General features: G+C 37.0%; 11 protein-coding genes across 11 annotated transcripts; 3 read left to right on the top strand and 8 right to left on the bottom strand.

Annotated features, from left to right (window-relative positions):
- Nucleotides 1-1,176: 1,176 nt before the first annotated feature.
- Nucleotides 1,177-2,690, bottom strand: BDF20DRAFT_834317 (serine protease 1; the record flags this gene model as incomplete). Its single annotated transcript, XM_053078726.1, has 3 exons — nucleotides 1,177-1,603; nucleotides 1,671-2,254; nucleotides 2,328-2,690. The coding sequence occupies 3 exons, from the start codon at nucleotides 2,688-2,690 to the stop codon at nucleotides 1,177-1,179; spliced, it is 1,374 nt and encodes a 457-aa protein (XP_052936844.1).
- A 2,623-nt stretch (nucleotides 2,691-5,313) lies between these two features.
- BDF20DRAFT_413045 (Metalloenzyme, LuxS/M16 peptidase-like protein) lies at nucleotides 5,314-9,798 on the top strand. The gene is made up of 9 exons (XM_053075401.1): nucleotides 5,314-5,833; nucleotides 5,989-6,094; nucleotides 6,183-6,560; nucleotides 6,629-6,831; nucleotides 6,902-7,067; nucleotides 7,145-7,533; nucleotides 7,598-7,848; nucleotides 7,924-8,026; nucleotides 8,100-9,798. The coding sequence occupies exons 1-9, from the start codon at nucleotides 5,621-5,623 to the stop codon at nucleotides 9,498-9,500; spliced, it is 3,210 nt and encodes a 1,069-aa protein (XP_052936843.1). The 5' UTR covers nucleotides 5,314-5,620; the 3' UTR covers nucleotides 9,501-9,798.
- BDF20DRAFT_911890 (uncharacterized protein) lies at nucleotides 9,781-11,706 on the top strand (the record flags this gene model as incomplete). Its single annotated transcript, XM_053083891.1, has 7 exons — nucleotides 9,781-9,953; nucleotides 10,022-10,060; nucleotides 10,124-10,188; nucleotides 10,292-11,014; nucleotides 11,109-11,337; nucleotides 11,404-11,488; nucleotides 11,545-11,706. 7 exons carry the CDS (start codon nucleotides 9,781-9,783, stop codon nucleotides 11,704-11,706), a joined length of 1,476 nt encoding a protein of 491 aa, XP_052936842.1.
- A 1,704-nt stretch (nucleotides 11,707-13,410) lies between these two features.
- Nucleotides 13,411-15,075, bottom strand: BDF20DRAFT_911889 (uncharacterized protein; the record flags this gene model as incomplete). Its single annotated transcript, XM_053083890.1, has 1 exon — nucleotides 13,411-15,075. One exon carries the CDS (start codon nucleotides 15,073-15,075, stop codon nucleotides 13,411-13,413), a length of 1,665 nt encoding a protein of 554 aa, XP_052936841.1.
- A 92-nt stretch (nucleotides 15,076-15,167) lies between these two features.
- On the top strand, nucleotides 15,168-17,548 carry BDF20DRAFT_862061 (T-complex protein 1 zeta subunit). Its single transcript, XM_053080602.1, has 6 exons — nucleotides 15,168-15,343; nucleotides 15,445-15,470; nucleotides 15,542-15,682; nucleotides 15,745-15,808; nucleotides 15,890-16,084; nucleotides 16,158-17,548. Coding segments are annotated over exons 2-6 (1,626 nt in total). The 5' UTR covers nucleotides 15,168-15,343; nucleotides 15,445-15,468; the 3' UTR covers nucleotides 17,382-17,548.
- A 19-nt stretch (nucleotides 17,549-17,567) lies between these two features.
- On the bottom strand, nucleotides 17,568-18,526 carry BDF20DRAFT_955241 (cyclin-dependent protein kinase). The gene is made up of 2 exons (XM_053084908.1): nucleotides 18,261-18,526; nucleotides 17,568-18,179 (listed from the first exon to the last, which is right to left on the bottom strand). Exons 1-2 carry the CDS (start codon nucleotides 18,515-18,517, stop codon nucleotides 17,582-17,584), a joined length of 855 nt encoding a protein of 284 aa, XP_052936839.1. The 5' UTR covers nucleotides 18,518-18,526; the 3' UTR covers nucleotides 17,568-17,581.
- Nucleotides 18,527-19,046: 520 nt separating this feature from the next.
- On the bottom strand, nucleotides 19,047-19,767 carry BDF20DRAFT_412571 (uncharacterized protein). Its single transcript, XM_053075399.1, has 2 exons — nucleotides 19,665-19,767; nucleotides 19,047-19,544 (listed from the first exon to the last, which is right to left on the bottom strand). The coding sequence occupies exon 2, from the start codon at nucleotides 19,477-19,479 to the stop codon at nucleotides 19,159-19,161; it is 321 nt and encodes a 106-aa protein (XP_052936838.1). The 5' UTR covers nucleotides 19,480-19,544; nucleotides 19,665-19,767; the 3' UTR covers nucleotides 19,047-19,158.
- Nucleotides 19,768-20,555: 788 nt separating this feature from the next.
- On the bottom strand, nucleotides 20,556-22,671 carry BDF20DRAFT_905527 (small GTPase superfamily; the record flags this gene model as incomplete). Its single annotated transcript, XM_053083173.1, has 8 exons — nucleotides 20,556-20,590; nucleotides 21,635-21,713; nucleotides 21,782-21,866; nucleotides 21,956-22,067; nucleotides 22,137-22,209; nucleotides 22,271-22,357; nucleotides 22,428-22,486; nucleotides 22,605-22,671. 8 exons carry the CDS (start codon nucleotides 22,669-22,671, stop codon nucleotides 20,556-20,558), a joined length of 597 nt encoding a protein of 198 aa, XP_052936837.1.
- A 351-nt stretch (nucleotides 22,672-23,022) lies between these two features.
- On the bottom strand, nucleotides 23,023-24,330 carry BDF20DRAFT_817567 (kinase-like domain-containing protein; the record flags this gene model as incomplete). The annotated part of the gene is made up of 5 exons (XM_053077272.1): nucleotides 23,023-23,373; nucleotides 23,456-23,580; nucleotides 23,652-23,703; nucleotides 23,765-23,983; nucleotides 24,055-24,330. The coding sequence occupies 5 exons, from the start codon at nucleotides 24,328-24,330 to the stop codon at nucleotides 23,023-23,025; spliced, it is 1,023 nt and encodes a 340-aa protein (XP_052936836.1).
- A 983-nt stretch (nucleotides 24,331-25,313) lies between these two features.
- Nucleotides 25,314-26,499, bottom strand: BDF20DRAFT_412707 (uncharacterized protein). Its single transcript, XM_053075400.1, has 3 exons — nucleotides 26,382-26,499; nucleotides 26,038-26,302; nucleotides 25,314-25,969 (listed from the first exon to the last, which is right to left on the bottom strand). The coding sequence occupies exons 2-3, from the start codon at nucleotides 26,175-26,177 to the stop codon at nucleotides 25,501-25,503; spliced, it is 609 nt and encodes a 202-aa protein (XP_052936835.1). The 5' UTR covers nucleotides 26,178-26,302; nucleotides 26,382-26,499; the 3' UTR covers nucleotides 25,314-25,500.
- BDF20DRAFT_862021 (uncharacterized protein) lies at nucleotides 26,037-26,770 on the bottom strand (the record flags this gene model as incomplete). The annotated part of the gene is made up of 3 exons (XM_053080601.1): nucleotides 26,037-26,302; nucleotides 26,382-26,504; nucleotides 26,594-26,770. 3 exons carry the CDS (start codon nucleotides 26,765-26,767, stop codon nucleotides 26,204-26,206), a joined length of 396 nt encoding a protein of 131 aa, XP_052936834.1. The 3' UTR covers nucleotides 26,037-26,203.
- Nucleotides 26,771-27,223: the final 453 nt, after the last annotated feature.

Below are 27,223 nucleotides of genomic sequence, written 5' to 3'. Positions count from 1 at the left end.
TAAGCTTGACGATCCTTCCCAAGACCTTAAGTAAAAGCAATGAAGAGCATGGTTAGGAACTCTACAGTCAGTTGGATTAACCCTTTTAACAAGGACGAAAATCGAAAATGCTACTATCATGTATAAATTGTTTATTTTTCAAAAGTGGTATTTTTAGAATCAAAAGATTATTTGCGCTATTTTACAGAACTTTGAGTTCTCTTTCTTACGAGCATGCAGACTAACTTGCATGTGAACGTCTCGCATAGTAGTTTGTTTGTTTTTTTTTGTTTTTTGTTTTTTTCTTTTTGACAGTTTTCATTCAAAAAAAACCTATTAGCGTTCTTATTTTTCGTCAGGTACTTTCTTGACTTGCTTTCTACTGCATCAAATTGTCGTTGCTGATCGTTGCAAATACATAGAAGATGATGCAGGTGCTTGGCATTTTTTTCAAAAAGTAAAACTCTTTCAACGTGTCTCACCTAAAACATGCGTTACAAAAAGGGCGTATACCAGGTCAAGTACAGTTCTAAGGAGATCGTCTATTCAAGTGACCCAATCAACAACTGGTAACAAGTTGAATTGTATGAGAGTTCACTGCTCATAGTAAACGACCTAGAAATGTTCCGGAAAACCAATATTACGGCCGCCTTGAGCTGATCATGCGTGGTGGTGTATAGAAAAAGATCAAAAGTCATCAGGAAACAGAGTGGAGCAACGACAGAGACGATTTCTGAACAGCTAACAACCCCTAAAGTACGTTTGTTTTTCTTTCTCTGTGTATGTGTGAGTCATTGTTTATTTACTAATCTAGCAATACCGTATAATACCTGGCCCCTCTATTAGGGGAAGAAAATTGACAATACGACACCCGTCAGCTGATATTTTTATGGTGTTTTATTGGATTTTTTTGTACAAAACAAACTTAGTAAGAAGCATAATCATCTTATTGAGCGTATACATATAGGTGCTTACAGATATAATGAATCAAGAATACTATGATATACACTTTAGACAACTGTAAGATAATACAAAGTGTGAAAAAGGGAAAGAATGCAATGCATAGAAGAAGCTATCAATATATGGAAATGAATATAACAACAAAGATCGGAAACAAGTAAAAGAGGGGGGATAATGTAAAGATTCACATACTAGATACATTTACATGTTAATAGAAAGAGAGGACCATTTTGTCATTTATATGTCACCAAAAAATTTCTTCAAGACACCGTCCGCACCTTCAACAGTATCAATAGCTGTGTCTTTAAAGTCTTTCTCATTTACACCATTGTTAATAAGCAAATTAGGTGTATCATCAGGGATTTTGTCAAGGGCATCCTTGATGGCTAGCCTTAAAATCTTGTCCTTGATGTACTTGGGAGAAACAGGTCCATCTTCTTGACTTAAAAAGTAAGCAGCGAGCCCAGCTACGTGAGGTGAAGCCATGGAAGTACCGGAAATAGTATTGGTGGCCCATCTGCTTCCTTTCCAAACAGATAAAATGTTTAATCCAGGAGCAAACACATCAACGCAAGGACCATAATTGGAGAAATAAGCTCGTTCATCGGCAATGGTAGAAGCACCGACAGTGATGGCTAATTCGGCAGCAGCAGGTGAATAATCACTATAATTGCGACTCAATTAGCATACACGATGAGAGCTTTAGGTATAATTACGATTGACAAACTTACCAAGCATCACGGTTATCGTTACCAGCGGCAACTGCAAATACAAGACCGGATTCAACTGCACCATTAACAGCAAGATCCAATGATGGAGATTTGCCTCCTCCCAAACTCATATTAGCTACTGAACCCTTGAATTTCTTATCGTTAGTTTTTCTGGCCACAGAGGCATCTTTGATATGCTCAGTTGTTGCCCAATCAACACCACGTACGACATCACTCATAGAACCTGATCCATTGGAACGTAATACTTTGACTGCGACAGGTTGAGCCTTCTTGGCAATACCATAACGCTTACCAGCAATTGTACCACTACAATGACTACCATGACCATTGCCATCTTCATCTCGATCTCCTGCAGGTACCGTTTGTCCCCATGAAGCACGACCTTCGAAGTCAATATGGTCAATGTTGATACCTGTATCAATCACATAAACTTTAACACCTTCGCCACCGTTAGGATCATGCTCGTATTTTTGATAATTCTTGAAAGTTAAAGGGTCAGGATGCGATACACGAGCAAGGCCCCAAGGAGCATTACGCTGGAGTTCGTTTGCATAAACCATTGAATCATGTTCTACAAAAGCAACCTAATATTCAAACCCAGTGAAGGATGAGCAAGTTAAATAAGTGTCATCTGTTCAAAAAGATAAGACGACTTACATCATCTGATTGTCGAATAGCGTCTAAAACATGATCATCAAATCTTCCAGAATAACCTTTAAGTTTTGGCGTATCATAGACATGTTGAATACCAGCAGTGGCTGTATGAGGATCCAAATAATCACTCAACCTATATCGGCCATTGGACTTTTGTGTGAGAGTGCTGATCCAGGCAGCATGTTCTTGGATTTGATGTGTTTGCAAGTTATTTTTCAGAATAACAATGTAGGAATTGGAAATGACCTCTGTTTCAGGAGAGATATACAAAGGAGCCATTTCATTTTTAGGGTCTTGGTAAGAGAAAGGTTTGGCTTGGGCCAAAGAAGCAACCATTAAAGCACTAGCAAAGAGACTAAGTTTCATCTTGATAAGAAAAGTATATGTAATAAAGAATCAAAAGGGAAAGAAAAAATGATTAATTATAAGGGAAAAAGATGGTTTTGATCTTATACTATTTATACGAACTCGGATGATTTTTTTAATGCACGATATCTTTAAAGAACAAATGATCATTGAAGAAAATGAACAAAGAATCAGCATAGCTGTAATAATGTGACCCTGAAACGTAATAGTTCTAACGTTCTACAGGTTCAGCCCGGTGATATGCTTTGATTGAAATCGCAAATTCTGTACTTTTTCACACGCCACTGTTTCAATCACATCTTTACCAAATGCACTACAGTCGTTCAAGCAATTTGCAAAGAAAATCACGTCTTTGAAAAATAAGAAAATTCCAATAACTAACTGTTCGAGAATTCAAATCATGGATTGTGAGCTAATTTTTTCTTTTTGAGCATTTTAATATGATTTTGAAATGCTGTTATTTGTTTCAACGTAACAATTTTCCAATGAAAAAGTTGCGAAATCAGCTTTGCTCACAATTCACGATTTTGAAACTTTTTGAACAATCATTGCAATTTTTATTTTAAAAGTCCGTGATTTTCTTCGAAAATTGCTTGGAAGAGCTGCCTATGAGAAATAAGCATAATTTTAGTCTTGGCCATTCGGTCGAGTTGACAAGGTACTGGCATTCAATTTGTTGATACTTTATTCAACAACCTGCTGCTGCACATATCGTTCTAGCTACATAACTTCTAAAGATCGCACCACTAAATTTCTATGCAATATGATTGTTGTACATTTAACATCGTGAATCAATGTGATATGTCGCTATTTGCAAAACTCAGACTCAAGCTGCTAACAGATAACTGCTGATATACAGTACGCTCATAATGTTATCCAGTTGTTATTGGTTGTAATAAATAGATCAAAAAAAATGAAATAGTGATACCATCCCCCTTTTCTTATTCGTACCCCTTTATGCTGTTTAAAAGCATTCGAGAAATAGCAGACAGATACAGTAACATGCTGCGGTTGATAATTCAAACCAATGGAAACAAAAGAGAACTCATACTGTTAGCAGTATCGAACCAATAATCAAACTCCATCTTTAATTTAGCAGAACCACTTGGACGTTCGTAAGCCTAATGCTTGTGGAATTACATATTCCATGCAATTTTCCCAGGAATTGTCCTTAGTTCTTCGACAGAAGATGTTACATATTTAAAGCAAGTCAGACGCCAATACCAGATGCTCAAGTTGTATTTGCTGTCAAATGACTAAACTTAATGACTTTTGATACTTATAAGAGTGAATTGACGAGAAAGATGAGGTTATTTCTACTGTTTAAAATCGTAGTAGCAGTGGAGACAACTAAAACTTTCTGCAAGGATTACAAGTAACCTTGATGCAGTACATAATGGTTTCGAAATATTATCCTTCATCAAATAATCACAATACTGATGGTATAGGCACATCTGCAGTCATTGCTATAAATATATAAAAAAAAGAGGCGGAATCGAAACAAGTGAAGAAAAACCAAAAAATAAGCAAAAGTTATACAATTGATCAAACTACAAATTTCAAATAGCCTTTTAAGAGATAATGCAGAATTGGACCAAAATGCAGCAATCCAAGTAGGCATAAAAGAGCACTCTGCTTACCCATTATGTGAAAGTATGCTTTCAGTACTTCAATCTCCAATCAGTCATATTTATGAGTTAACTAGAATACATCAAAAAAATTGGAGATATAGATGTATCTGAAGGCAATCTGAGGCGAGGGGTTCACTAAGTGTGAAACTTTGCTATAAGTTTTCGCAAGAAGCTGCTTTGACTACGAGAGCATCAAGCTCATACAACAATAGCAATACAGCTATTAATGAAACTATGTTAGCCGGAGAGTTTCAAGAGGAACTTTTAAATTCTCAATCACCTTTCTCTTTGCCTTGTTTGGTGGAAAAGAAAGGGCTATGCTATATCTTCAACTCTAATGAAAAGAGTCAAGTGCTATCGTGGCTCAAAATGTGTGCGTTTGAAGTTCTTGTTCTTCTAGCTTTAGCAATAAGAACAATATCTTTGATAGCTGAATCATTGATCATGCAGGAGCTTTCTTCACTTTAGGAATGACGCGAAGACCATCAGCTGAATAATGACTGATAATCTACAATTGAAGCTTGTGTTCGAAAACTGTTATTTGATTGTTCCATCTGAGTACTAATAAGCTTGCATTAAACCTTTTTTGTAACCTTGGAAAGGTGGTAAAATCCAGGCAAGTAAAATTCATCAAATTTCGAAATGTTCCTGAAGAAGAGTTCAAATCACACAGATACACAAGCATTAAGTATAATTTTACAAATTATATGTAACTCCGGTAAAAAGAAATAGTAGCAAGTTGACAACTTCATGTCCATTTTACTTACTGTTAGCCCCCCTGCGAAAGCATGGGTTAATGATCAATATCGTTCAAAATATACCAAGCACAGCTACTATTACTTTAAGGTTTCAATGTGAGGAGTAACGTGATTTATGTATCTACGACATTGCTGGTGACGCTAAAACCCAGGGAAAACATAGCAGATCGAATCTTTGTAGATACTTCCTGCGTAAGAAGCTAGAATAAACAATATTGTTGTTTCCAACTCTCAATCTAAGATACTTACTTACTACACTATTCTTAATCACTAATGGAGGAAAAGATCATAGGCTTATTCAATGTGTTTAAAATAGCGTCTATTTCCAAGCTCGCTATTTGCTCCTCATTTATGCCTGTAGAACCCTTTCTTCTAGAGATGATCTTAACGTATATTTGTTACCTGTGACTCCGCTAAATCTAGGTAAGTTGCTTCTTGATATTCTCTCTGTTTGGCTACCATAAATTCACTTTCCCCTTTATTTTTTCCCAATCCTCTTCTCTATCTTTCCTCTTTTTATCTTTATATCAATTGGAGTCCAATGGCACCTGCAATACATGAAGAAGATAGTGATTGGGAACATACCGACACGCATTATCTGTTCAAGAAGCCTATTGAGAAGCCTGCCAACGATGAGCGAGATTACCGACTTATAAGACTTTTCAACCAGCTCGAGATTTTGTTGATCAGTGATCCCGAGACGGATCGTGCCAGTGCAGCACTGGATGTCCATGTAGGAAGCCTAAGTGATCCGGTAAAGTATATTCTCAATTTATTATTCTTTTCGTTTTGGTTCTATATCAAATAATGAATAGAAATAAAAAGAAAAAAATAAAAATAAAACAGAAGGTGTATCAGGATCAACTAAAAAGATGATTCCCCAATTATGATAAATCAACAAAATAATAGCCAGAATTGCAAGGTTTGGCTCATTTTTGCGAGCATTTACTGTTTATGGGAACAAAAAAATACCCAAAAGAAAACGATTATTACAGTTATCTTTCAGAGCATTCAGGTACAATGTCAAATGTTGAAAAAAGACAAAAAAATAACCATTGAATTTAACTTTAACCATAATATTTCGACTTTTTATCAAAATATAGGTCATGCGAATGCTTACACAGGAACAGAAAACACAAACTATTTTTTTGAAGTCGGGCATCAATGGTTGGAAGGCGCACTTGATCGATTTTCGCATTTCTTTATAGATCCATTATTTTCGGAAAGTTGCACAGAAAGAGAGTTGAAGGCTGTTGATTCTGAGCATAAAAAGAATCTTCAATCAGACTGTTGGCGTATTGCTCAAGTAGAGAAAAGTCTAAGCAATCCAAATCATCCATGGCACATGTTTGAAACAGGCAACTTAGAGACATTGATGGAGAAGCCCAAGTTATTAGGCATAGATATTAGGGATGAGCTTTTGAATTTTCATGACAAGTATTATTCTGCAAATATAATGAAGTTGGCGGTTATTGGAAGAGGTACATATAAACACAGTTAGCAGCAAGTTAAACTCCAGACACTAAATTTTTTTTACTATTCATGACAGAATCATTGGAACAACTTACAAAATGGGTTGTTGAAAAGTTCTCCAATGTAGCAAACAAAAATATACCCATTCCTTCCTTTGAGGGTCATCCTTTGACAAAAAATGAATTGATGCGACAAATTTTTGTTAAATCAGTCAAAAAAAGCCGTACTCTAGATATAACCTTTCCTTTTCCTGATCAAAGTCTTTACTACGAAAGTCAGGTATATTGGAAACAACTACTTTCTTCTATACAGGGGATATGACTATTCATTATACCATTTATTTTTAAAGCCTGCTCACTACATATCGCATTTGACTGGTCATGAAGGCCCTGGCTCTATATTATCCTATTTGAAAAAGAAGAACTGGGCAACGTATCTCAACTCGGGCATGTGCTTCGGTGGAATCGGGTTTGGGTTTTTTCACGTTAGCGTTGATCTCACTGAAAAAGGCTTAGGTAAGTATATGGAACCATGTGGGTGATGCTGAACGAAAAGCAAATTAAATTAACCCTTTCTTTCATTTTAACGTAAGAACACTATGAGGATGTTGTTGTGTCGATTTTTGAATACATCGAAATGTTAAAGGAGTCAGGCGTCCAAAAATGGATTTTCGACGAGATTAAATCATTGGCAGAGATGGGTTTCAGGTTTTCTGAAAAGTGTCCACCTTCTCAGTATACCTCATTTCTAGCACAACAGATGCAAGAGAAGTTTCTTCCTCAGTGGATACTCAGCGGCAGTTGCTTATTACGAAAGTACAATCCAGAGTTAATTGAGCAGCATATGGATTTACTGCGTCCAGATAATTTCCGATTGACACTAGCTTCCCAAGAGTTCCCTAATAATCTGAAATGTACCAAAGTCGAAAAATGGTACTCTACGGAGTATGAGGTGCTTCCGTTATCCGAACAATTATTATCAGTAAGTACAATAGCTCGTTTCATTGCTAGTGAATAATAATTATTGATCTGTATTTTTGATATAGAGACTTTCCGATATCTCGATAAACACATATTTCAAATTGCCCGCGATAAACGAATTCATTCCTTCTAAATTGGATGTCGATAGATTGGATACAAAGAAGAAAAAGATGCAGCCCGATCTGCTAAAGGATACACCTTTAACCCGTATATGGTATAAAAAGGATGATACGTTCTGGGTCCCTAAAACAAACGCGTGGATATTTTTTAAAAATCCTTTGTTTTATGCTGTTCCTCGTAATGCCGTTATTTTAGAGTGAGTATTTGATAGCAATACTTATGTAAAACTCCTGAAATATACAGTTAAACTAAACCTGAATACTTCTCGTAGACTATTCATCAACCTGTTAACCGACTCCTTATCTGAATATTCGTATAATGCTGAGGTTGCGGGACTGCTTTACTATTTGAACCGAGAATCAAAAGGCATTACAGTAAGTCTCTTTAAAGATACCAATTCATAATCAGTAATTCATGAAACGACTCATCCCGAAATAACTATCATAGCTATATATTGGTGGCTATAGTGACAAACTGCCCTTGCTTTTAGGAAAAGTAGTTGACAAGATGAAGCATTTGAAAATACAGCCGGATAGGTTTGCCATTTTCAAAGATGAGCTTACACGCGGATACGAGAATTTCTTTATGGAAGCGCCTTATCAGCATTCTGCTTACTACATGTCGTATGCCCTGTGCGAGAGAAAATGGACATGTGATGATTATTTGGCCGAGATCAAAGACTTAACCATAGAAGAAGTACAAAATAACATTTCAATGATTACGTCTAATTTACATATCGAAGGTTTAATTCATGGCACTTTGGAAAAAGACGAAGTGATTGCGATGTTTCAAAAGCTACAAGATATTCTGAACCCTCGCCCTTTACTATCCAGCCAGTTTATTGGAGAGCGTGCTGTGCTGTTACCTCCAGGTGCCAAGTATGTCTATCAGTTACCAGTGCGCGATCGTGATGAAGTGAATTGTGCCATCAATTACAATTGCCAGATTTGCAATGTAACAGACATTGTGCTTCGAAATCGCTTAAGCCTCGTCGCACAAATAGCACAAGAACCTTGTTTCAATCAGCTTCGTACGAGGGAACAGTTAGGCTACCTAGTCTTTAGTGGCATTCGTAGACAATTAAGTCAATTGGCGTTTAGACTTATCATACAAAGTGAACGTGACCCCATTTACCTCGAGAATCGTGTACTGGAATTTTTGGAAGCGTTGAGAGAAATCATTGTCAATATGAGTGAACCAGAGTATGAGTCTCAGATCAATTCTCTCATTGCAGAAAGGACAGAAAAATATAAAAACCTCTGGGAAGAAGGTAACAAGTATTGGATGGACATTGAATCGGGCTATTATGAGTTTGACGATGTTGACAAAGACGTACAAGAATTGAAAACGATTACCAAGGACTCGTTGTTAGCCTTCTACGATAAGTTCATTATGCCAGATTCTCCCAACGCCAGTGCTTTTTCCGTTCATTTACAATCCCAAAAAAAGAAGGCGCTCACTAACGACAAAAGGAAAGAAGATGAAGAGCGAAAGCAAAACTGTTCAGTAGACCAACTGAATGCAACTCTAAAGTATCTCAAAATCATTGATTCCAAAACAATGACAGAAGACAAGCTAAAAACACTGGTAACAGACAGTGGTGGAGATACCATGCTTCAAAATGATGGAAAGCTTGACGAATTTTTGAGCATCAGCCTCAAAGTGCGAGAGCCCAGTATCAGGAAGCAGGTGACTGAGAAACTGAAGCAAGGACCAAGCGGACTATCAAAACGAAATCATGCAAAACTACCTGAGCACTATGAAATTATAAAGGACATAAACAGCTTCAAACAAAGAATGCGCCTCTCTGTTGCGGCTGTACCACTTTACCCCTTTGGCAATGTTTAAAAATGCCTGCAAAGCCTGCAATTTCATATTTTCTCATTCCTCACAAAAAGTATCGACCATTTATTGATACACTTTGTTTTAACCGCCGTTTCAACCATGTATTTTATTTCTATTCGTATATCTACAATCAGGTTAATATCTAACTTTGTAATTTATAATTTCTTTTTCTTCTTCCTTTCACTATATTATCCGCACTCCCTTCGCCTTATTTTTAATAAGTATACATAAAAAAATTCTCAATCATACAATAATAAACCAGCTTTGATCCACAGTAAAAAAAATGACGCAAAACTATGACTTGCCAAACTTCCCTCTCTTCAACAATCTGATACAATATGCGACGAATACGGAGCAAATTGCTATTGATGATAGTAGAATAGGAAGGAGTTTTACTTACAAGGAATTGATTACTGCAGTAATCAAACTTAGGCATGAGTTACTAAATGGCAAAAGGTAAATTAGTCTAGGCTTATATGAATAAAGTAAATAGACTCATCTAAAGCGCTATGTTATTTATTCAGTTCTTTAAAAGAGCAAAGGGTGTTAATTCTATGTCCAAGGTAAGTCCAAAGTATTCTTTACCATATTCATACCGAAACCTGTCTGAATACAGCTTCATATAGTGGTTTCCCTTACGTTGTCGCTTTATTAGCAGTTTGGGCAGCTGGAGGTATTGCCGTACCTTTATGTAAGTGAGCTACTGTTTCAGAATTCCATCACTGATCCGATAATTATCCTGAAGCATTCTCTTCATTTAAGCTCATTGTTATTTTTGTGTATATGCCATATAGGCACGACACATCCATTACCGGAACAAATCTATACAATGCAGGACTCACAATCGTCACTTATTGTTGGACACCCTCTCTTTGGCGAACGAATAAGCCAACTGACTTCAGAGATAACGATTTCAGTCCTAATCAAAGATGATTCCTCGTTTTTAAATATGTTAGGCGGAGATGATTTACTACAACAAACGCAAATAATGAATGATCCTGTAAGCTTCGATGCAGGAAATCTCATTATATACACCAGCGGCACTACAGGTAAACCCAAGGGTGCATTGTCAACACATGCCATTACAGATGCTCGGATTTCTGTTCTTGTCAATGCTTGGTATTGGACTGCCAATGATCGTATTCATCATACTTTACCTCTACACCACATTCACGGTATCATCAATGCACTGTTATGCCCCTTGTACATCGGGGCCACTGTCGAAATGTTTGAAAAGTTTGATGCAGCACAAGTATGGGGACGATGGGCAGCAAATATTGACGATAACAAGCAAGAACGACCAGCCATGACAGTTTTCATGTCAGTCCCCACTGTTTACTCAAAATTGATTCAGCATTATAAGAAACAAGATGTGGAGAGGCAAGCACAATTGACAAGGTCATGTAAGCAATTCAGACTCATGGTATCCGGATCAGCATCATTACCAACAACTTTAAGGAACCAATGGAGAAAAATTAGTGGAGGACAGGTCCTGTTGGAGCGCTATGGCATGACAGGTATAATACAAAAAGGGCGAATATATGAGATTATTAAGAGTTTATAGAATTATATAAATTGTTTACGGTTAAATCATTGTAAAAATTGAAACAGAGATTGGTATGGCACTTAGTCAAGAATATATGATATCAGAAAGAGTGGAAGGAACGGTTGGATTTCCTTTGCCTGGTGTTCAAGTACGTCTTATATCACAAGAAACTAATCAAGATGTTACTGAAGACAGAAATGAGCCTGGTATTCTTCAAATCAAAGGGTGCAATATTTTCAAAAAATATTGGGAAAAGCCCGAGGCAACCAAGAAGGAGTTTACAGAAGATGGCTGGTATAGTTATAGTTAAAAAAAGTATGCTTTCAGATTTCTGTGTTCTAACATTATAGTATAATGAAGGTTCATAACAGGTGACGTAGCTCAAAGATTGGGTTGTCGTGGATATTATCAAATTATGGGTAGAAAAAGCGTTGATATAATTAAGGTAACATGTCCTATAGATGCTAAAAAAAACCAAAAAAACTCACAACATGTAAATAGACAGGCGGTGAAAAAGTCTCAGCATTAGAAGTAGAAAGAGAATTACTGTCATGTGATTTAGGAATACAAGACGTGGCTGTTGTAGGAATTCCTGATCCTGAATGGGGTCAAAAAGTAGCAGCAGTAGTTGTTATGGAGGACAACAAAGTGAGTGATGTATGATAGCAACAAAATACTGGAGTAGAATGAAACAGCTATGCTGACTGAAATGATGAATTTGTAGGAACTTGATTTGGCTACAATGAGAGCTGTTATGAGAAAAAGGGTTGCTGTATATAAAGTCCCAGCCATTTTAAAAACCATCTCAGAGTTGCCCAAGAATGCAATGGGAAAAGTAACTAAAAAGCAAGTTATGGCTCTGTTTTAGTTATTTTTGCACGTCAAGCGGGTGATTAAAGAAGTGCCGTACGAGTAGGGTAATCAAAGGAAGAGTTTAATTAGACTTGCTCTCATCGTAATCATTTTATCAGCAATTTCAACATATATATTACTCCATTACTAAGAAAGAACAATAAAACAATGTCTTTTGAAGGGTGCCTTTCAAATGAGAATAGTACTGATCTCATCTAACTGAAGAAGAGTGAGATCCACCAACCCCTCACTCGCAAAAGCGAACTGATATTGATGACAACCAAATGGATATAAAAAATTATACGCCACCTCATCCAGACACAAAAGTTGAAGTGTAAGTATTTTAAGCATTCAAATAAGAGCAGTGAATCGATATGAGACTTCAGATTAAGCCATCCATTATCAGCAGACGTGCCATAATCCCGGAAATAGTAGATTGTCGACTACTGAAAATTTTGATCAAAGAATGTCCTAGAAGACAAATGAGTGCAGAAGAAGAGTTAATTATTGAGCCGGAGGTACATCAGTACTATTTCCTTTTCCTTCCTTACAGTCACTGCTTCAACACATGTTCAATAAAAGAATATTATAAAATCATGCTTAAGAATTAAATAACACATCGTCTATACGATGTATTTACTGGGTATTCGGGGCATCGAATTACAATAAAATTAAGTTATTTTGACAGATCTGAGCAATAATTCGCAACTTATGGTGTGCTCGTAAAAGCTGACTGTTCTATGAGAAAGATCCCACATTTAGCACACAAAAAGTGTTCATGCCGCCCCTAAATTTGATTTCCCGCCCAGGGGCAACCGTTCCATGGTTTTTAAACGTCTTGCAACCCCGCCCTTCTAAATGGACCTTAAAAAGGCCTTTGCGCGCTATTTTATGATATGGTTTCAACTCACAATTTGTATAACGCACCTGGAAACCTGCGGGCTAACCATTACATAATACACAGAAAACTGAAATGTGCATTCAGCGGTAATGAATAAAGACTACTATACAAATGTTGTAGAACAATAAGACAACACTCAATTCTCGACCTGTTTCTTTTCTGTACCTACATCTTCAATTCGTTGTTATAGTCTCAAGTCTTGAGAGCCCCTTCTTTTTTTAACTTAAGGTGGGCTTATGATAATACCGTCTAAAAAGAAGTGAAAATTACAATTACATTGCATAAATCTGCTCGACTGCATATTAATAATGTTGTAATAAATTGCAATAACAGTTTACTGCTGTATCGATAAATCGAAGAATTTACAAATGTATAAAATCTGCAACGCTAGTCTATGTTAAATGCTAATGTCATTAATTTTGACAAATAGTAATGGATTACATTTGTCATCGTTAATACGTAAACGTTACGATGAAAGTACTGGAACTTTTTTTTTAAGTTCATGTAGATTTCCATTTTATTAAATATTCGTAATGTTACATCAACAAGGGAATATGACAGTATATCAAAGATGCAATAGGATAAATAATATAACATTGTGAGTACTTCCATGCTTACTCAACACTACAGTCAGCTGCTGAACTTGTGCCGATTATTTCGTCATTGTTCTGTTTGATTGATGCATTGTTGTGAGTATCATTTTCAGTTGCTGTTAAATCGTTGATATCGTTTGCTATGGTATCAGAAGAGGTACTATTGTCCACTGTAGTCGCTGCAATATTACGAGATAAGATTTCCAAAAGCCGAACATATTTTTCCTCCATGACTTTATTTTTTTCAGTTATACCCCCACACATACTCATCATCTTCAGTTGAGACTTTTGCATGTATTCGTTGAAGTCCTTCATCATCTGTACTTGCGCTTTATTCATTTCTTTCAATTGCTCCATGAACATACGCTGTGAATCCACAATAAGCGCACTACTAGTACTCATATTATTGCCAATATGTGCTGAAGATGGAGATAATGCTGGTGTCGTAACTCTAGCTGCAGTCGATTTTCTTCGCTTCAATAGATTATGATCTAATTCTTCGTCGTTCACATCATCATCAAATAAATAGACTGATCTCCTCTTTCTATAGTTTTCATGACCACCGTTACCACTATTATTACTATTGTTACTATTGGCATTTTCGAGATGAGAATATATTAGTGGTTCGGTCACAATTGGTAGATGATGTAGATATTCGTCCATATACTGAAAGTGATTCCAGAAAGAAACTGCAGGTAGAGAACTGGTAGGCTGTTGCATCTGTACAAAGACTCTTTCAGCATTATATTTCGCCATTAACCTTTCCCATTTATACATGATGCTAGAGCGGCTTCGCTGATCGTTAGTAATGCTATTATATTCGTTGGTAAGTGCAACCCAAGCTGCTAAGGATTTATCCTCATCTTCACTCGATAATCCATTATAATGTTTACGGTGAAGTTGGATTAGAAGCGCAACTTTAGATTCCGGCCAATATGTTTCTAAGAATTGTAACTTTTCTTGGAAGGTAAAAGGCGTCGTAAATCGTGCCTGAAGTCGTTGTTGTTGTTGTTGTTGTTGTGGGGTTTTCTGTGGCGTTTGTTGTGGTGGACTGCGAGTATGAAGAGGGGCGGGAACATGTGAAGGCGGCTGAGCTTCAGAATTGGTATAATTAGACTGATGCTGTTGTTGCTGTTGCCGCTGTAAAATTGAAGGTGGTTGGTGCGTTAGATTATTGCTACTACCAGTTGGAGGATGGAATTCAATAATTTGAATTTGCGGTTGTTGCTGCTGTGGTGGTAATGACTTTGTTACCTGCGGTAACGTTGTTTGATGCTGTTCAGAAGGTTGTGATACTTTTGGATCCTGTTGAGGTTTCTGCTGCTGGGCTGTTGAATTCGGCTGACCTTGTTGTTGAGGAGTTGACACACCAGAATGTGCTGAAGAGAACTGTTGTTGTGATTGTTGTTGACGTGATGACTGCTGCTGTGCTTGATTTTGCTGTGCTTGCAATTGCGTTGGTGAATCTGTAGGTGGATTCGGTGTAATAGGCCTATAATTCCTCATTTTCAAAGGAGTCCCGTTATTAGTAGGTGTTGCTGCTGAAAAACTGGTTGGTTGTGAGGCAGTAGACTCATGCTCAGGAGACGCAGGAACGACTGTTGGTACATTTTGCGAAGGTGTTATGTTGTTGTTGCTACCGTTCGCTACTACTGCCGATTTACGTGACGCTGTTGCGCTTACCATCTTTTCTCCATTGAAAGTTTGAGGCACAAATATGCTATTTGCCATCACTTGCCTTTTGTTGCTTAACAGCGAGGAGGAAGATGTCTAATAGGAAAGGCAAAAATTTTAAATTGAAGAGTCGGAACAATTTTTTAACTTTTTTGCCCCTAATGAAAAATATGCTTGACGTTTTTGCCAGACACAAAATGAACAGCGTGTTTCTGTAGGCGACAGAACTTGAAAAAATCAACCACAGCAACAGAGAAAGAAAATTTTCGAGGAAAAGAAGGTTCAAGATCTTCAACTTACTATTCCCCTTAGAACAGTTTTTTCTCTTGAGCAATTACTTAAAACCGATCACAAAACAATTCGTTTTTATTCATTACATAGAAAAGGATCGAAATAGTAACTCAAATGTAAGTCTCGAACGTAGAATTGTATCTAGATCAACAGGTCAACTAATCGACTCTTAAATTTGGAAATTAAGGTCTTCCTCTGCCCTGAAAATGATCAATCCCAACTCGGATGTCGCCAGACGCGGTCAGGCACTTCAACTCAACATTACAGCCGCAATTGGTTTGCAAGATGTCTTAAAATCCAACCTGGGCCCTAGAGGAACAATTAAGATGTATGAATTAAGAAACGCGTAATAACTATTAGTTGTTCGATGCGACTAACATTGAAATTTAGGTTAGTTGATGGTGCCGGAGGAATTAAGCTTACCAAGGATGGTAAAGTTCTTTTGAGTGAAATGGTAAAGCTCGCAATGAAACTAGTAGTTGTTCTCGAACTGTAGATTTTAACTTTTGACGTTTCCACTTTGACCCCTCTTTAGCAAATTCAACATCCTACAGCTGCCATGATTGCCAAGGCTGCCACAGCTCAAGATGAAATTACAGGAGATGGTACCACCTCTATTGTCCTATTAGTTGGTGAATTGTTGAAGCAAGCCGAGCGCTACATTTCTGAAGGCCTTCATCCTCGTGTAATCACTGAAGGTTACGATCTTGCCAAAAAGGAAGCTCTTAAAGTAAGAATTCTTGTTGTGCTTATCTCGAATCTCACGCTGTATTAATGGGAACCTTCATCTCTCGAATTGATAGTTCTTGGAAGAATTCAAAACAGCAAACGTTGATATTGATCGTGAATTACTTATTTCAGTTGCTCGTACTTCACTCCGTACCAAGGTTCATAAAGCCTTAGCTGACACACTTACCGAAGCAGTTGTAGACGCTGTTCTTGCCGTTCAACATGAAAATGAACCTATCGATTTACATATGGTTGAAATCATGAAAATGCAACATCGTTCTGAAACTGACACCAAACTTATCCGTGGCCTTGTTTTGGACCACGGTGCTCGCCATCCTGATATGCCAAAGAAGATCAAAGATGCCTTCATCTTAACCTTGAATGTCAGTCTGGAATACGAGAAATCAGAAATTAACTCGGGCTTTTTCTATTCAACACCTGAACAGCGTGATAAATTAGTTGAGAGTGAACGTAAACATGTTGATGATAAAGTACGCCGTATTGTTGAATTCAAAAAAGAAGTGTGCAGCGGTGAAAATGCGAACCGAGGATTTGTTATCATCAACCAAAAGGGTATTGATCCCCTTTCGCTTGATATTCTAGCTAAGAACGGTATTTTTGCTCTTCGTAGAGCTAAAAGAAGAAATATGGAACGTCTTCAATTGGCTTGTGGCGGCATTGCTCAGAACTCAGTGGATGATTTAACTCCTGAAGTACTTGGCTATGCTGGTAATGTGTATGAACAGGTCTTGGGCGAAGAAAAGTATACTTTTGTTGAAGATGTCAAGGATCCTTACAGTGTAACCATTTTGATCAAGGGTCCCAATCCTCATACCATCGCTCAAACAAATGATGCAGTTCGTGATGGTCTTCGTGCCGTTAAAAATGCAATCGAAGATAAGGCAGTTGTTTTGGGTGGTGGTGCCTTCGAAGTAGCATTATCACAACATTTAATCCAATATAAGAAGCAAGTGAAGGGCCGTGCCAAGATGGGTGTACAAGCCTTTGCAGATGCTATGATGGTGATTCCTAAAGTTTTAGCCCAAAACGCAGGTTTTGACGCACAAGATGTGATTGTGGCCTTGCAAGATGACCACATGGATGGACATATTGTTGGTGTAGACCTGAAGACAGGAGAAACCATGGATCCCAAATTGGAAGGTGTTTGGGATAATTACCGTGTTCATCGTCATATGCTTCACTCATGCTCTGTTATTGCAGGCAATCTCCTGTTAGTTGATGAAATTATGCGTGCAGGCAGAACTTCTTTGAAGCAATCTCAAATGGGTGAACAATGAAATGATATGTAGGAGAGATAAAGAAATTTTTTTTTTGTAAAAGTATAGCTGTCTGATTATATATATGTTCATATATAACCTATGATTTCCCTTTTCTTTTTCTTCTTCTTTTTGATACATTTCTTTATAAAAAAGTTGATATTGGTAACAAGCAGTTTACATTTAAGGAAATAATTTAAGGGCCTTCTTTAAGAAGTTCTTCACAGATTTTTTTTTGGATTGCAGTCATCGAGAAAAGGATGTTCCATAGCCTCTTGCGCGCTTATTCTAGCAGCAGGATTGTATTGTAGCATACGGCCTAACAAGTCTTGCGCTAATGGATCCAAACACGGGAAAATTTGCTGCATTGACTGCAGTGGATAGGAAGAAAAAGACGGTCTATAATTTGGCATTTGTGTCATACCTGGCCAAATTTCTTCGTTTGGTGTACCCAGAACGCGGTAAACCTTTTGGAGTTGCTCCTCCGTATTCTTACCGTAGAAGATAGGCGACCCTGTAAACAATTCTGCCATGATGCACCCAACAGACCACATATCGAGTGAATACGAATAATTACATGACCCTAGCGAAATATCAGGTGGACGATAAGACAACGTTACTATTGAATTGGAAAGACTATGACACGGTACGCCCATCGATCTGGCAAGGCCAAAGTCTGCCAACTTCAAAAAGCCGGAATTGTTGACAAGTAGGTTGTGTGGCTTCAAATCACGGTGAATTATTCTGTGATTATGACAATAAGCTAAACCATCAAGCAGCTGGAACATGAACGATTTGATGACAGGAACAGGTATGCCACTGGGTGCTATTCGTACAATCGGTGTTAACAATGATGGCATAACAGTTGTTGTTGTTGTTGTTGTTCGAAATTTTGCAAACTGATGTATGTAAGTATATAGATCTTGATCCATATATTCGAAGACGACTGTTAAAGATGCATCTGTATGCACAACATCGCATAATTTGATGACGCTTCGATGGTTGAGTTCCTTTAGTAAAGATATTTCCCGAATTGCGGTGGACGGCGCACCTTCATCCGGGTCCAGCTTTATCTCTTTTAAGGCTACAAGTTCTCCAGTTAAATGATTCCTTCCTTTGTATACTCGACCGTATGCGCCTTCACCCAATTTTTCCATCTTGACGTACACTGTCTGTTTTTTATCAAAGCTCTCATAGATATTGTTAATCTGAATTGTCATTGATGTTACTGATCTATTGTAGTTGTACTTTAATTTCTGCTATGATAAAGGTAGCAAAATCGGGATAATATGGAAACGTGTTATTGTGGACCTGAAGTAAAAGAAAACAAACCATTTTTTGATAAAAGACGCATATTGTATATATAGAGAACTGAACGAAATATGTATTGGTAAAAAAGTTGCCAAATATGTTGGGAATAGTGGAGATCAACGTATCCTCGTGATCTGAAAGCAGCCGGAAAAGCTTGTAAATAACTTGCTTCTTTGTCTTCCTTTTTCATTCAATTGATAATAAATGTGAATGTACCTTAAGCCTAGGCCTGTAACTGTTAGTACAAAGAGTAAGCCTACTCTAACCATAAAAGTATACCAGAACAGTATAATAATCCATTCTTTTTAACAACATAACGCTTTGAATGAACACTAAGAGACTTATCTCTAAATTCATACCCTTAAGATACTCAACCTAGGTTGATGAATGTACCAACAATAATCCATCATTTTATTTAATTCAACAGTTCATTATGTTACTTTCAATAATTGTACGCATTTAGCATATATTGAAAGTAAAGATTCCATTATTTGTGCGCTTTTTGCAATTTTTCCTTGACTGAATCGATATCTGACTTGACAATTTTCACCTTCATTTTCAGACGTTGTTCTTCACTTCTAAGCCTAACAATCTCCTGCCGCAGTTGTTGTACTTGCTGTTCTTCATATACTTTGTCAGTGGTAACCTCTGCACTGCCACAGTTAGCATTGTTTTCTTGCGGAACGTTCTGATCTGTTGAATCATACTTTTGGTAGTCGGTGTTAGCATCTAAAACCGTTGAGTTAGCAGGAGGAAAAGCATAAGAAGGCGCGAAATGCAAAGCTTCGTAGTGGTGAGTTGAAGCCATATTGTCAAAGCTTTAATAGTTCAAAAATGTTGATAAAGCCGGAAAGAAAGGATCTTTTATACGTCCTGTATAGGTTTCGCATTAAGTTTAGTCAATATACTTTAGTCTTTTTTACGCTATCCCTTTCAATGCAAGCTTTACTGCTTTTGAAAGCCTTTTTATCGTTAACAGTCTCCTTTATATACCTTTATTTTTTAATACCGAAAATATATTACTGTGAAACTGTATGCTGTGGTAGCTACTTTTGATAAAGTACATCCATTTTCCAAGCTCATAAAAGTTACAAGGTTCTAATAATAAACATGCCATTTGTTTATAATAATGATATAACGAAATTATAGTAGTTAACACTCGAGAGTTTGATGCTGTCTATTCAATGCATCAAAGTTGAAATCCATATCCTTAGAAACTCCTGTCTGGAAAGCGGCAATCATAGGCGTCACTATCAGTCAAGTAACGGTTGTTAGCGAACAAACTCAACGCAAAGATTAGGAATTTATGCACATTTAAACATACCAGACACATAATTATTCATAAGTGCCCACTTATCAGTTCCAGGTAATCCATCGGGGTCTCGATTGATAGCTGTAAAATCGGGTTTAAAAACAAACTTCTGCTGCCCTTTTCCAGTTTCTGATGGTTGTTTGACAAAGAGAGACCCATAAGTAGCTTTATGGAAATCCGTAATATGAATAGGGCATCGATAATCTACCATAGGAATATTAACATTGAACATGCCGTGTTCAGGCCAAACGGCCCTGTCTTCAACAGTCATATCCCATAAATGTTGTATAATATCACTAGCTGTTTCGCAGCAGTTCTTTATGCATTCTGGTTTCTGATTGCAAAAACAGAAGGAGACAGATATAGCTTTTCTACGATTCAAGACGGCTTCCCTACATATTAAAACAAACTGAAATTAGTGGGCGATTTTTCACAATTCTAGGCCGAAAGAAGTTGAATAAGAAGTTACATTGCAGCTCCAATCGTTCCTGAAGCGAGTGTAAAGATTCTAAATGACCAAAATTGTTAGCCATAAATTTCTCGTTAATAGAAGATCTTTCTTGCTCACTGTTTTACGTTGTGATATTTCTTCCAAAATTCGGTCCACCTATAACCAAATCAAACTCTTCATCCTTAAATAGATGGTTGAGGGCAATATTGATACAAGTAGCAGGTGTTCCGCTAAGCTGTTGGAAGCAAATTAGTCAAGATAGATTACCAAAATAACTTCCATTACTGTATTTACCAAATAGAAATCGTTATCGTTTTGTTTTTCTTCTGAGATCTGCTTAGTCTTTCTGTTGAAAAACCGTAGCTGAATCTCTTCTTTGATCATGAACGATTTAGCGATCCATGACTTCTGGCTGTCCGGTAAACACACTCTAGAAAATACATAGATAAGCATGATACAACAACCTCAATTTAATATGACGTATAGACTAACGAGTTCTCTACCTAACATCCCATCCTAAGCTTTCTAAGTGCTCAATAAACGGTAAAATGAAAGGGGATTCGTCAATGCTTGGTGGTCCTAGTGTATGACAGAAATTAAATTAAGGTTAAGCTTTTACATCAAACTATAACGATCGGTATATCATGAAATTTGCTCAAAGTCAATATATATGAAGGTTACCGTCATCATTAGATATCAAAACCTTCATCTTCCTTTACAATTTTCAAAAAGTCGCCCTTAGAAACAGATAAAAAAAAGGGAAACAAGGACCTTTAAAGACACGAAGCATTCCGACAGTGAATTAAAAGAAAAAAGTGAAACAACATATGCTGAAATCCTCCTCAGTTAATTGGAAGGGGAAAACAAAGCATATGGCATCAACAAAGCAGATCAGCTCACATAGAAACATGAAGTGACTCTCGTTTATTTGTTTTTAAGATGTTGGAATCCCTCGATGAACTATAAGAGAAATTACATAGTAAATTCGGGAATACTTTTCTCCTGATGGTAGTCGAGGATGTAAGATAAAATACATAGTATGTCAGAAACTGAATGATATTGATTTGCATGCAAATTAGCAAGCGCAACTGCTTGCTTGGGATTCTGTGGTATTTAAATTGATCTTTTGCACTAAAGCAAGTATGAATTAAAAAACATTAGCTCGAGAATATGTATATGACAATGAGTATTTCACTTTACTTGATTCTTTTTGTTCGTTTTGGTTGTTCCCATCAATACCGGGTAATGATTGTGCAATCTTTCTGAATAAAGTCTTTACCTATGTAACATTACAATGGGTTGGGATATCGTCATAATCATTCTGATTCAAAAATAATCAAGTCTTACATTATGCCCCGCTTTAGCACTTGTTTCTATAAACATAACGTTCAATTCCTTCGATCTCTTTTCAGCATCCTCCACCGTCACTTCTCTATATCGTATATGTACATTGTTATCCCAAGCTGTTAATTTAAAAACGGTATTATTCCTCAACATGTAACCAAATCCAGCTTTCAGTACCTCTTTTCACTCAAATCAGATTTGTTTCCAACAAGTACAATAATAACATCGTCCCCTCTCTCGGCTCTCACGTCATCTATCCATTTGGATGTGTTCATAAAAGATTGGCGATCTATGAAAAAACCCAAAAAAGATGTGAATTTAACCAATGATAAATAAAAAATAAATAAATAAAACTTACTGGATATATCGTATACGATTACTGCAACAGAAGAGTCACGGATGTAGCTAGGAATCAAACTGCGGAAACGTTCCTGATATCATACAGGTCAAATGACAAATTCAATTAAAAAGGAATACAACGTATTGTCATACCTGCCCTGCTGTATCCCATAGTTGTAAGCGTACAGTTTTGTCTTCAAGATACATTGTTTTGGATAAGAAATCAATACCAATAGTCGCCTATAAAATTGCCGTATTTTCCATTGATATACATAATCAAATGATGGCAACCTCAACAATCTGTTCTTACTTGGTATGTATTGTCAAAAGTGTCATACATAAAGCGAGTAATAAGTGAAGTTTTTCCAACTATTGAGAACATGGTCGACGTAAATGTCATTTGTTGGAGATTAGCTCGAGATGAGTCGCTTTGCATGTGTTTGTGGGTAGCGATATAATTGAAAAAACTCGGTACAAGGCATTTTACCACTTTGTTCACCAAGGAAAACCAATTTGTATTTCCTCAAAGGACTACTAAATTCTGAAGTTGCCATGGTAACTGTTGTTTGCGCTAAATATACAGTCTATTTTTTCTATTTAAACGAGATAAAAGTCAAAAGAAAAGATGACAACGAAAATCATGTTAAATGAAAATATATTCCGAATTTCTGATTTTGAAAAAAATAAATAAATGATTTTTGGGGAAACACCCGTTCCTGTGGCTAAAAAGAAGACTGAACAAGTCATGTAAGAAATCGAGCTGCTGCATAATCAACTATTCACATTTTAGCTCAGAAATGGAGAGCCAGTATGGTTATTCTTCTCTTTCATATAATTTTTAGTACGAGTCTGTTTTATGGATTTCCGTCTTCTCTTCAAAAAGCCTCTTTATTATAGGTAGAATCTTATTTCTTCTTTGCTTCCATTGCCGCTACATGCGCTTCAGAAGCCCATTTCGCCATATCTACTTCAATTTCTTCATATTTCTTAATAAAAGGATGCTCCAATAGTTCAGCATACGTTGGTCGTTTGTTAGGATCTCTTTGAAGGCAGGCTGCAACAAAGTCACGGGCTTCTGGGGAAAACTGATCGGAAGGTAGCGAAGGAGGTTCATCATCAATAATAGCTTTCAATTGTGCAAACATATTATCATATTTGTATGGATATCGACCAATAGCCATCTCGACAAGTGATATACCCAATGACCAGACATCGGACGATACAGAATAAGTATTTGCAGCTCTGATACGTTCCGGCTAAGATTTACAATTTGTTAGTGTGCATGAAGAATTCAAAATGTGTAACAGCCAACCTAATAAACACGGATGAATACTTTACAGCCATATAACTTTGGCAGCCAATATTGGTTTTTGCTAAAGATTTTTCCAATTGACCAGAAACACCAAAATCGCATAATTTTACTTGACCATTAAGATTAGCAAGTACGTTTGTCGGCTTGACATCTAGTGGTTTTAGTAAGTGTACATATCAGTATCTTTAACAAACATACTCTTCATATGTCGTGAATGTTTACCTCTGTGAATAATTGAAAGCTCATCCTTCAAAAACTTTAGGCCTTTTACCATCTAAATGGTAAAGGAAAGTCAATAAATAAATTTGATCCTAACTGAAGACAGTATGACCTACTGATATGGCAATCTTGGCCAAGACATCTTCAGGCACACCTTTGCCGTATAACTTATCTAGTGAACCCGCATCCATATACTCCATGCAATAATATACACATGATTCAATAAAGAAAGCACCATAGAATTCGACAATATATTCGCCTGAACTCTTGTGCAGAATATCCAGTTCCATTAAGATTTGATGTAATTTGGTCTCGTCTAATTCCAGACGAATTTCCTATACGATTTCAAAAAATAGTAAGCGATAAACTACTATAGAAATGATATCCATGAGACTGTTCCTGTTACCTTCATTGCCATAGTAACATTGGTAACACGATGTTTCACTTTTTGTACGGTACCATATTGCCCTTTGCCCAATTCTTCTTGTAATATAAGATCATCCATTTTAATCGTGAAGCTATTTCCATTGCTAAAGTCCACACCATCGGCATGAATAATTGCTTTGCCTGAAAAATTTAACTTCCCTGAAGGATCAACATATTTTGAAAAGTTGGCAAACGGTGTTTGTGAAGGTTTAGGTGAAAGTCCTAGCTGTGATAAATTTAAACCTGGTTTTCCCATTCTTCCACCACCAGGGCTATTATTACTATTATTGGTTATGCCTCCCAAGGCTCCTAAAGTGGGTGGTATTGCACCAGGTCTACGACCTCTTAAACCCCCTGGAGATGGTCCAGAAGGAGAAGTCATACCAGCATTACCGACAGAATAAGCACGAGCAACATTCGGACTACTACTGGTGTTGCTATTTCCATTGCCTGATGGAGGTGGTAAGCCACTGGTTCGACTCATAGGCGGTAATACTGAGCGACCTGGTATTCTTGGGGCTGTAGGTGGTGTAGGTGCTGATTTTGCTTGTGGAAGCAGCGTAGGTCTATGTGGCATACCCTGACCCATATTGCTACCTGCTGGTGGTGACGTCTTTTGTCTCTCAAGGTTCGTTTTATTGGTATCGCAGATGGACATCTCTGAAAGTGGTTGATTGAGATCCATGGTCGTATATTTTATTTATTTCTGAGATAGGATGTTAATTTATTGTTGCGCAGAAAAAGAGTTCCACCAATATTGAATTTTCAAGTTATGTTCTCGAGTTGGAATGATATTTATTAGTGAACAATGCTGTTCTTTTATTATACTTGCTGCTGCTGCTGCTACTGCTACTGCTGCTGCTGCTGCTATATGGGTTCGCACTTGCTGTTATGACTATTTATGTATATCAATGTACGTAAATAAAAGAAATGGTATATAGAACCTGTTTCATTCAATACGCTGGAAACAATAATGGTCTATTTCCTCTTTTCTTCAAAATCAAATTAAACTTCTTTGATATGACTATAATATCAATTTTAAACGTAGAAGAAAGGTACGTTAAGAATAAAGAAAAGAGTGACTAAAGGAACAAAAAATGGTTGCTGAACCCGCAGCCCTCATTGAAAGAATTGCACAAAGTGACGTATGACCTTCAACCGCTGTCCAATCAAATTGTCTCGATAGCCGTAGTTTGGTCATGTCTGTCTGAAAAGCTTAACTTTACTTCCAGAAACAAATGTTTGTGCTTACACAGACTACTTACATGCTGTACTTCAATACGCATACGTAAAAAATCAGGAATTTATACATCGGGCATAATATTTCCACTTTTTTATACAAGTGTATCATAGAGTCGATCTATTGGGAAATAACAGCGCCATTTGATGATGATTTATTATGGATAGAGGTATGTAAAAAGTAGATTCAAAAATTCAATTTAACAATAGCATCTGATGAATCTTTGGACCGAACCATTGTTATCAGATCTCGTCCTTCCAATCTGATGAAAGCTAGCTCTACATCATTTATGATAAACCGCTCAGTTAAAGGCTTGCTCTTCTCATTATCTTCCTCCTTTTTGCTACCGTCCTCTGTCTTCCCATAATTTCTGATATAGGTGATCAACTCTGCTCTTGTCATTTCGTGTCCTGGTACATTGAGTAGCTTTAAAAGAATCCTGATCTTATGCTCGACCTCTTTCTTTACGTGTAAATAAGAAGACAAATCTTCAATGGGAGCCTCAGTTTGTAGTAATCGGTCAATAGTATTTGAGATATCGGTCGACCTATTTGTTGTTTTTGTTGTTGTATTGGACGATGATATTGCTGATTGGGGAGCATTGTCATTGTTACATTGCGCAAGAATAAAGTTCAGCGATCGCTGATACACAGTCCTAATATATTTAGTTTAGTTTTTTTTTTCCTTTTGTTTAACTTTTCTTCATTATATCACGACCGCTACCTTGCTTGCAAGTATTGTTTTCGGCCTTCAAGTGCTTTTTTCACCACCCTTAACAATTTTAAAAGTTCATCAACAAGTGGCGTTAATTTATTTGTGTCACCTTTATAGCTATCATTACTGCTTTCACTATCATTTAGCATTGCAAAGCATGCTTGCAATCCCGCCGTCACTTCATGAGAGGGAGCTGCTGTATACGAAGAAGTGATATTCCCATTATTGATACGATTACCCAAAATTTCGTCGTATCCTGCGTCTTCCAAAGAATCTAGTTTTTTATTGATTTGAGATATTTTTGCCATCCGCTCTTCTATTCGCTTCTCTAAATGCCTAATGTCATTTGTTACATCGTCTGGATTATCATCGTCGCTGCTTTTTGCTACATGCGAGTTATCCAATTTTTCTTTCAGCTCCTCAAGTTGCCCGTGAATTTCCTGCTGAACTTTTGTCTCATCAAGCAAACGTTTATGCTAACACAGGAAAGAAAAAAAAAGAAAAAAATTGCGGAACTTTAGTACGATAGATATCGAAGAAACAGATTGTCCACTTCACACTCTACATCATTTTGTTTCGTTTGGATATCAGTCTCATATTTTCGTACTGCTTTCAGCTGATTTTCGAGTTTTCGTTCCATGGTTGCAGAGATATCATTGGATGGTTCAAGCTTATCTGAAGAAGTCGTAGAAGCATGATCATTTTGCTGTGAAGTACTGTATTTACTCAGTTCTGACATTTGCTATCGTGGAAAGAGAAAACGGTAAACGGTTCAATACTAATACAAGAAATTATGATCCAAGTTTGAATTACATTTGCCAGCGTTGTACTTTGAAGACTTATACTTGCTTGATACTTTCCGAATCTTTGTTCTCGTTCCTGAATCTGCTTACTATATACTGTTTGGTCGCTTCCATTTCAGAGCAATTTGGGAAAGAAATAGTATTATTCGCTTGTCGTTTATGAACAAGTATTCTATTTACCGCTTTACTTACCACATCTCATTCAACAGTTTAGCAGCAGCCAAAATACGTGCAATATCTTGTTCGTTCCGATTTTCTACCTTACTATTTCTTGTTGATCTGTATATTAAGTTGCTCTTGATTCTATACAATTACTAAATGAGCTAACCGTTTAACAGACATGAGTATTCAAATATTCTTCAGTCCTTTTCACACCTCGATAATATCGGCTC

This window comes from Mycotypha africana, assembly GCF_025528875.1.
Source record: "Mycotypha africana strain NRRL 2978 chromosome Unknown BDF20scaffold_4, whole genome shotgun sequence".
Classification (NCBI taxonomy): Eukaryota; Fungi; Mucoromycota; class Mucoromycetes; order Mucorales; family Mycotyphaceae; genus Mycotypha; species Mycotypha africana.
The sequence above is the reverse complement of the archived record's forward strand: the minus strand, read 5'-3'. Positions and strand labels throughout refer to the sequence as shown.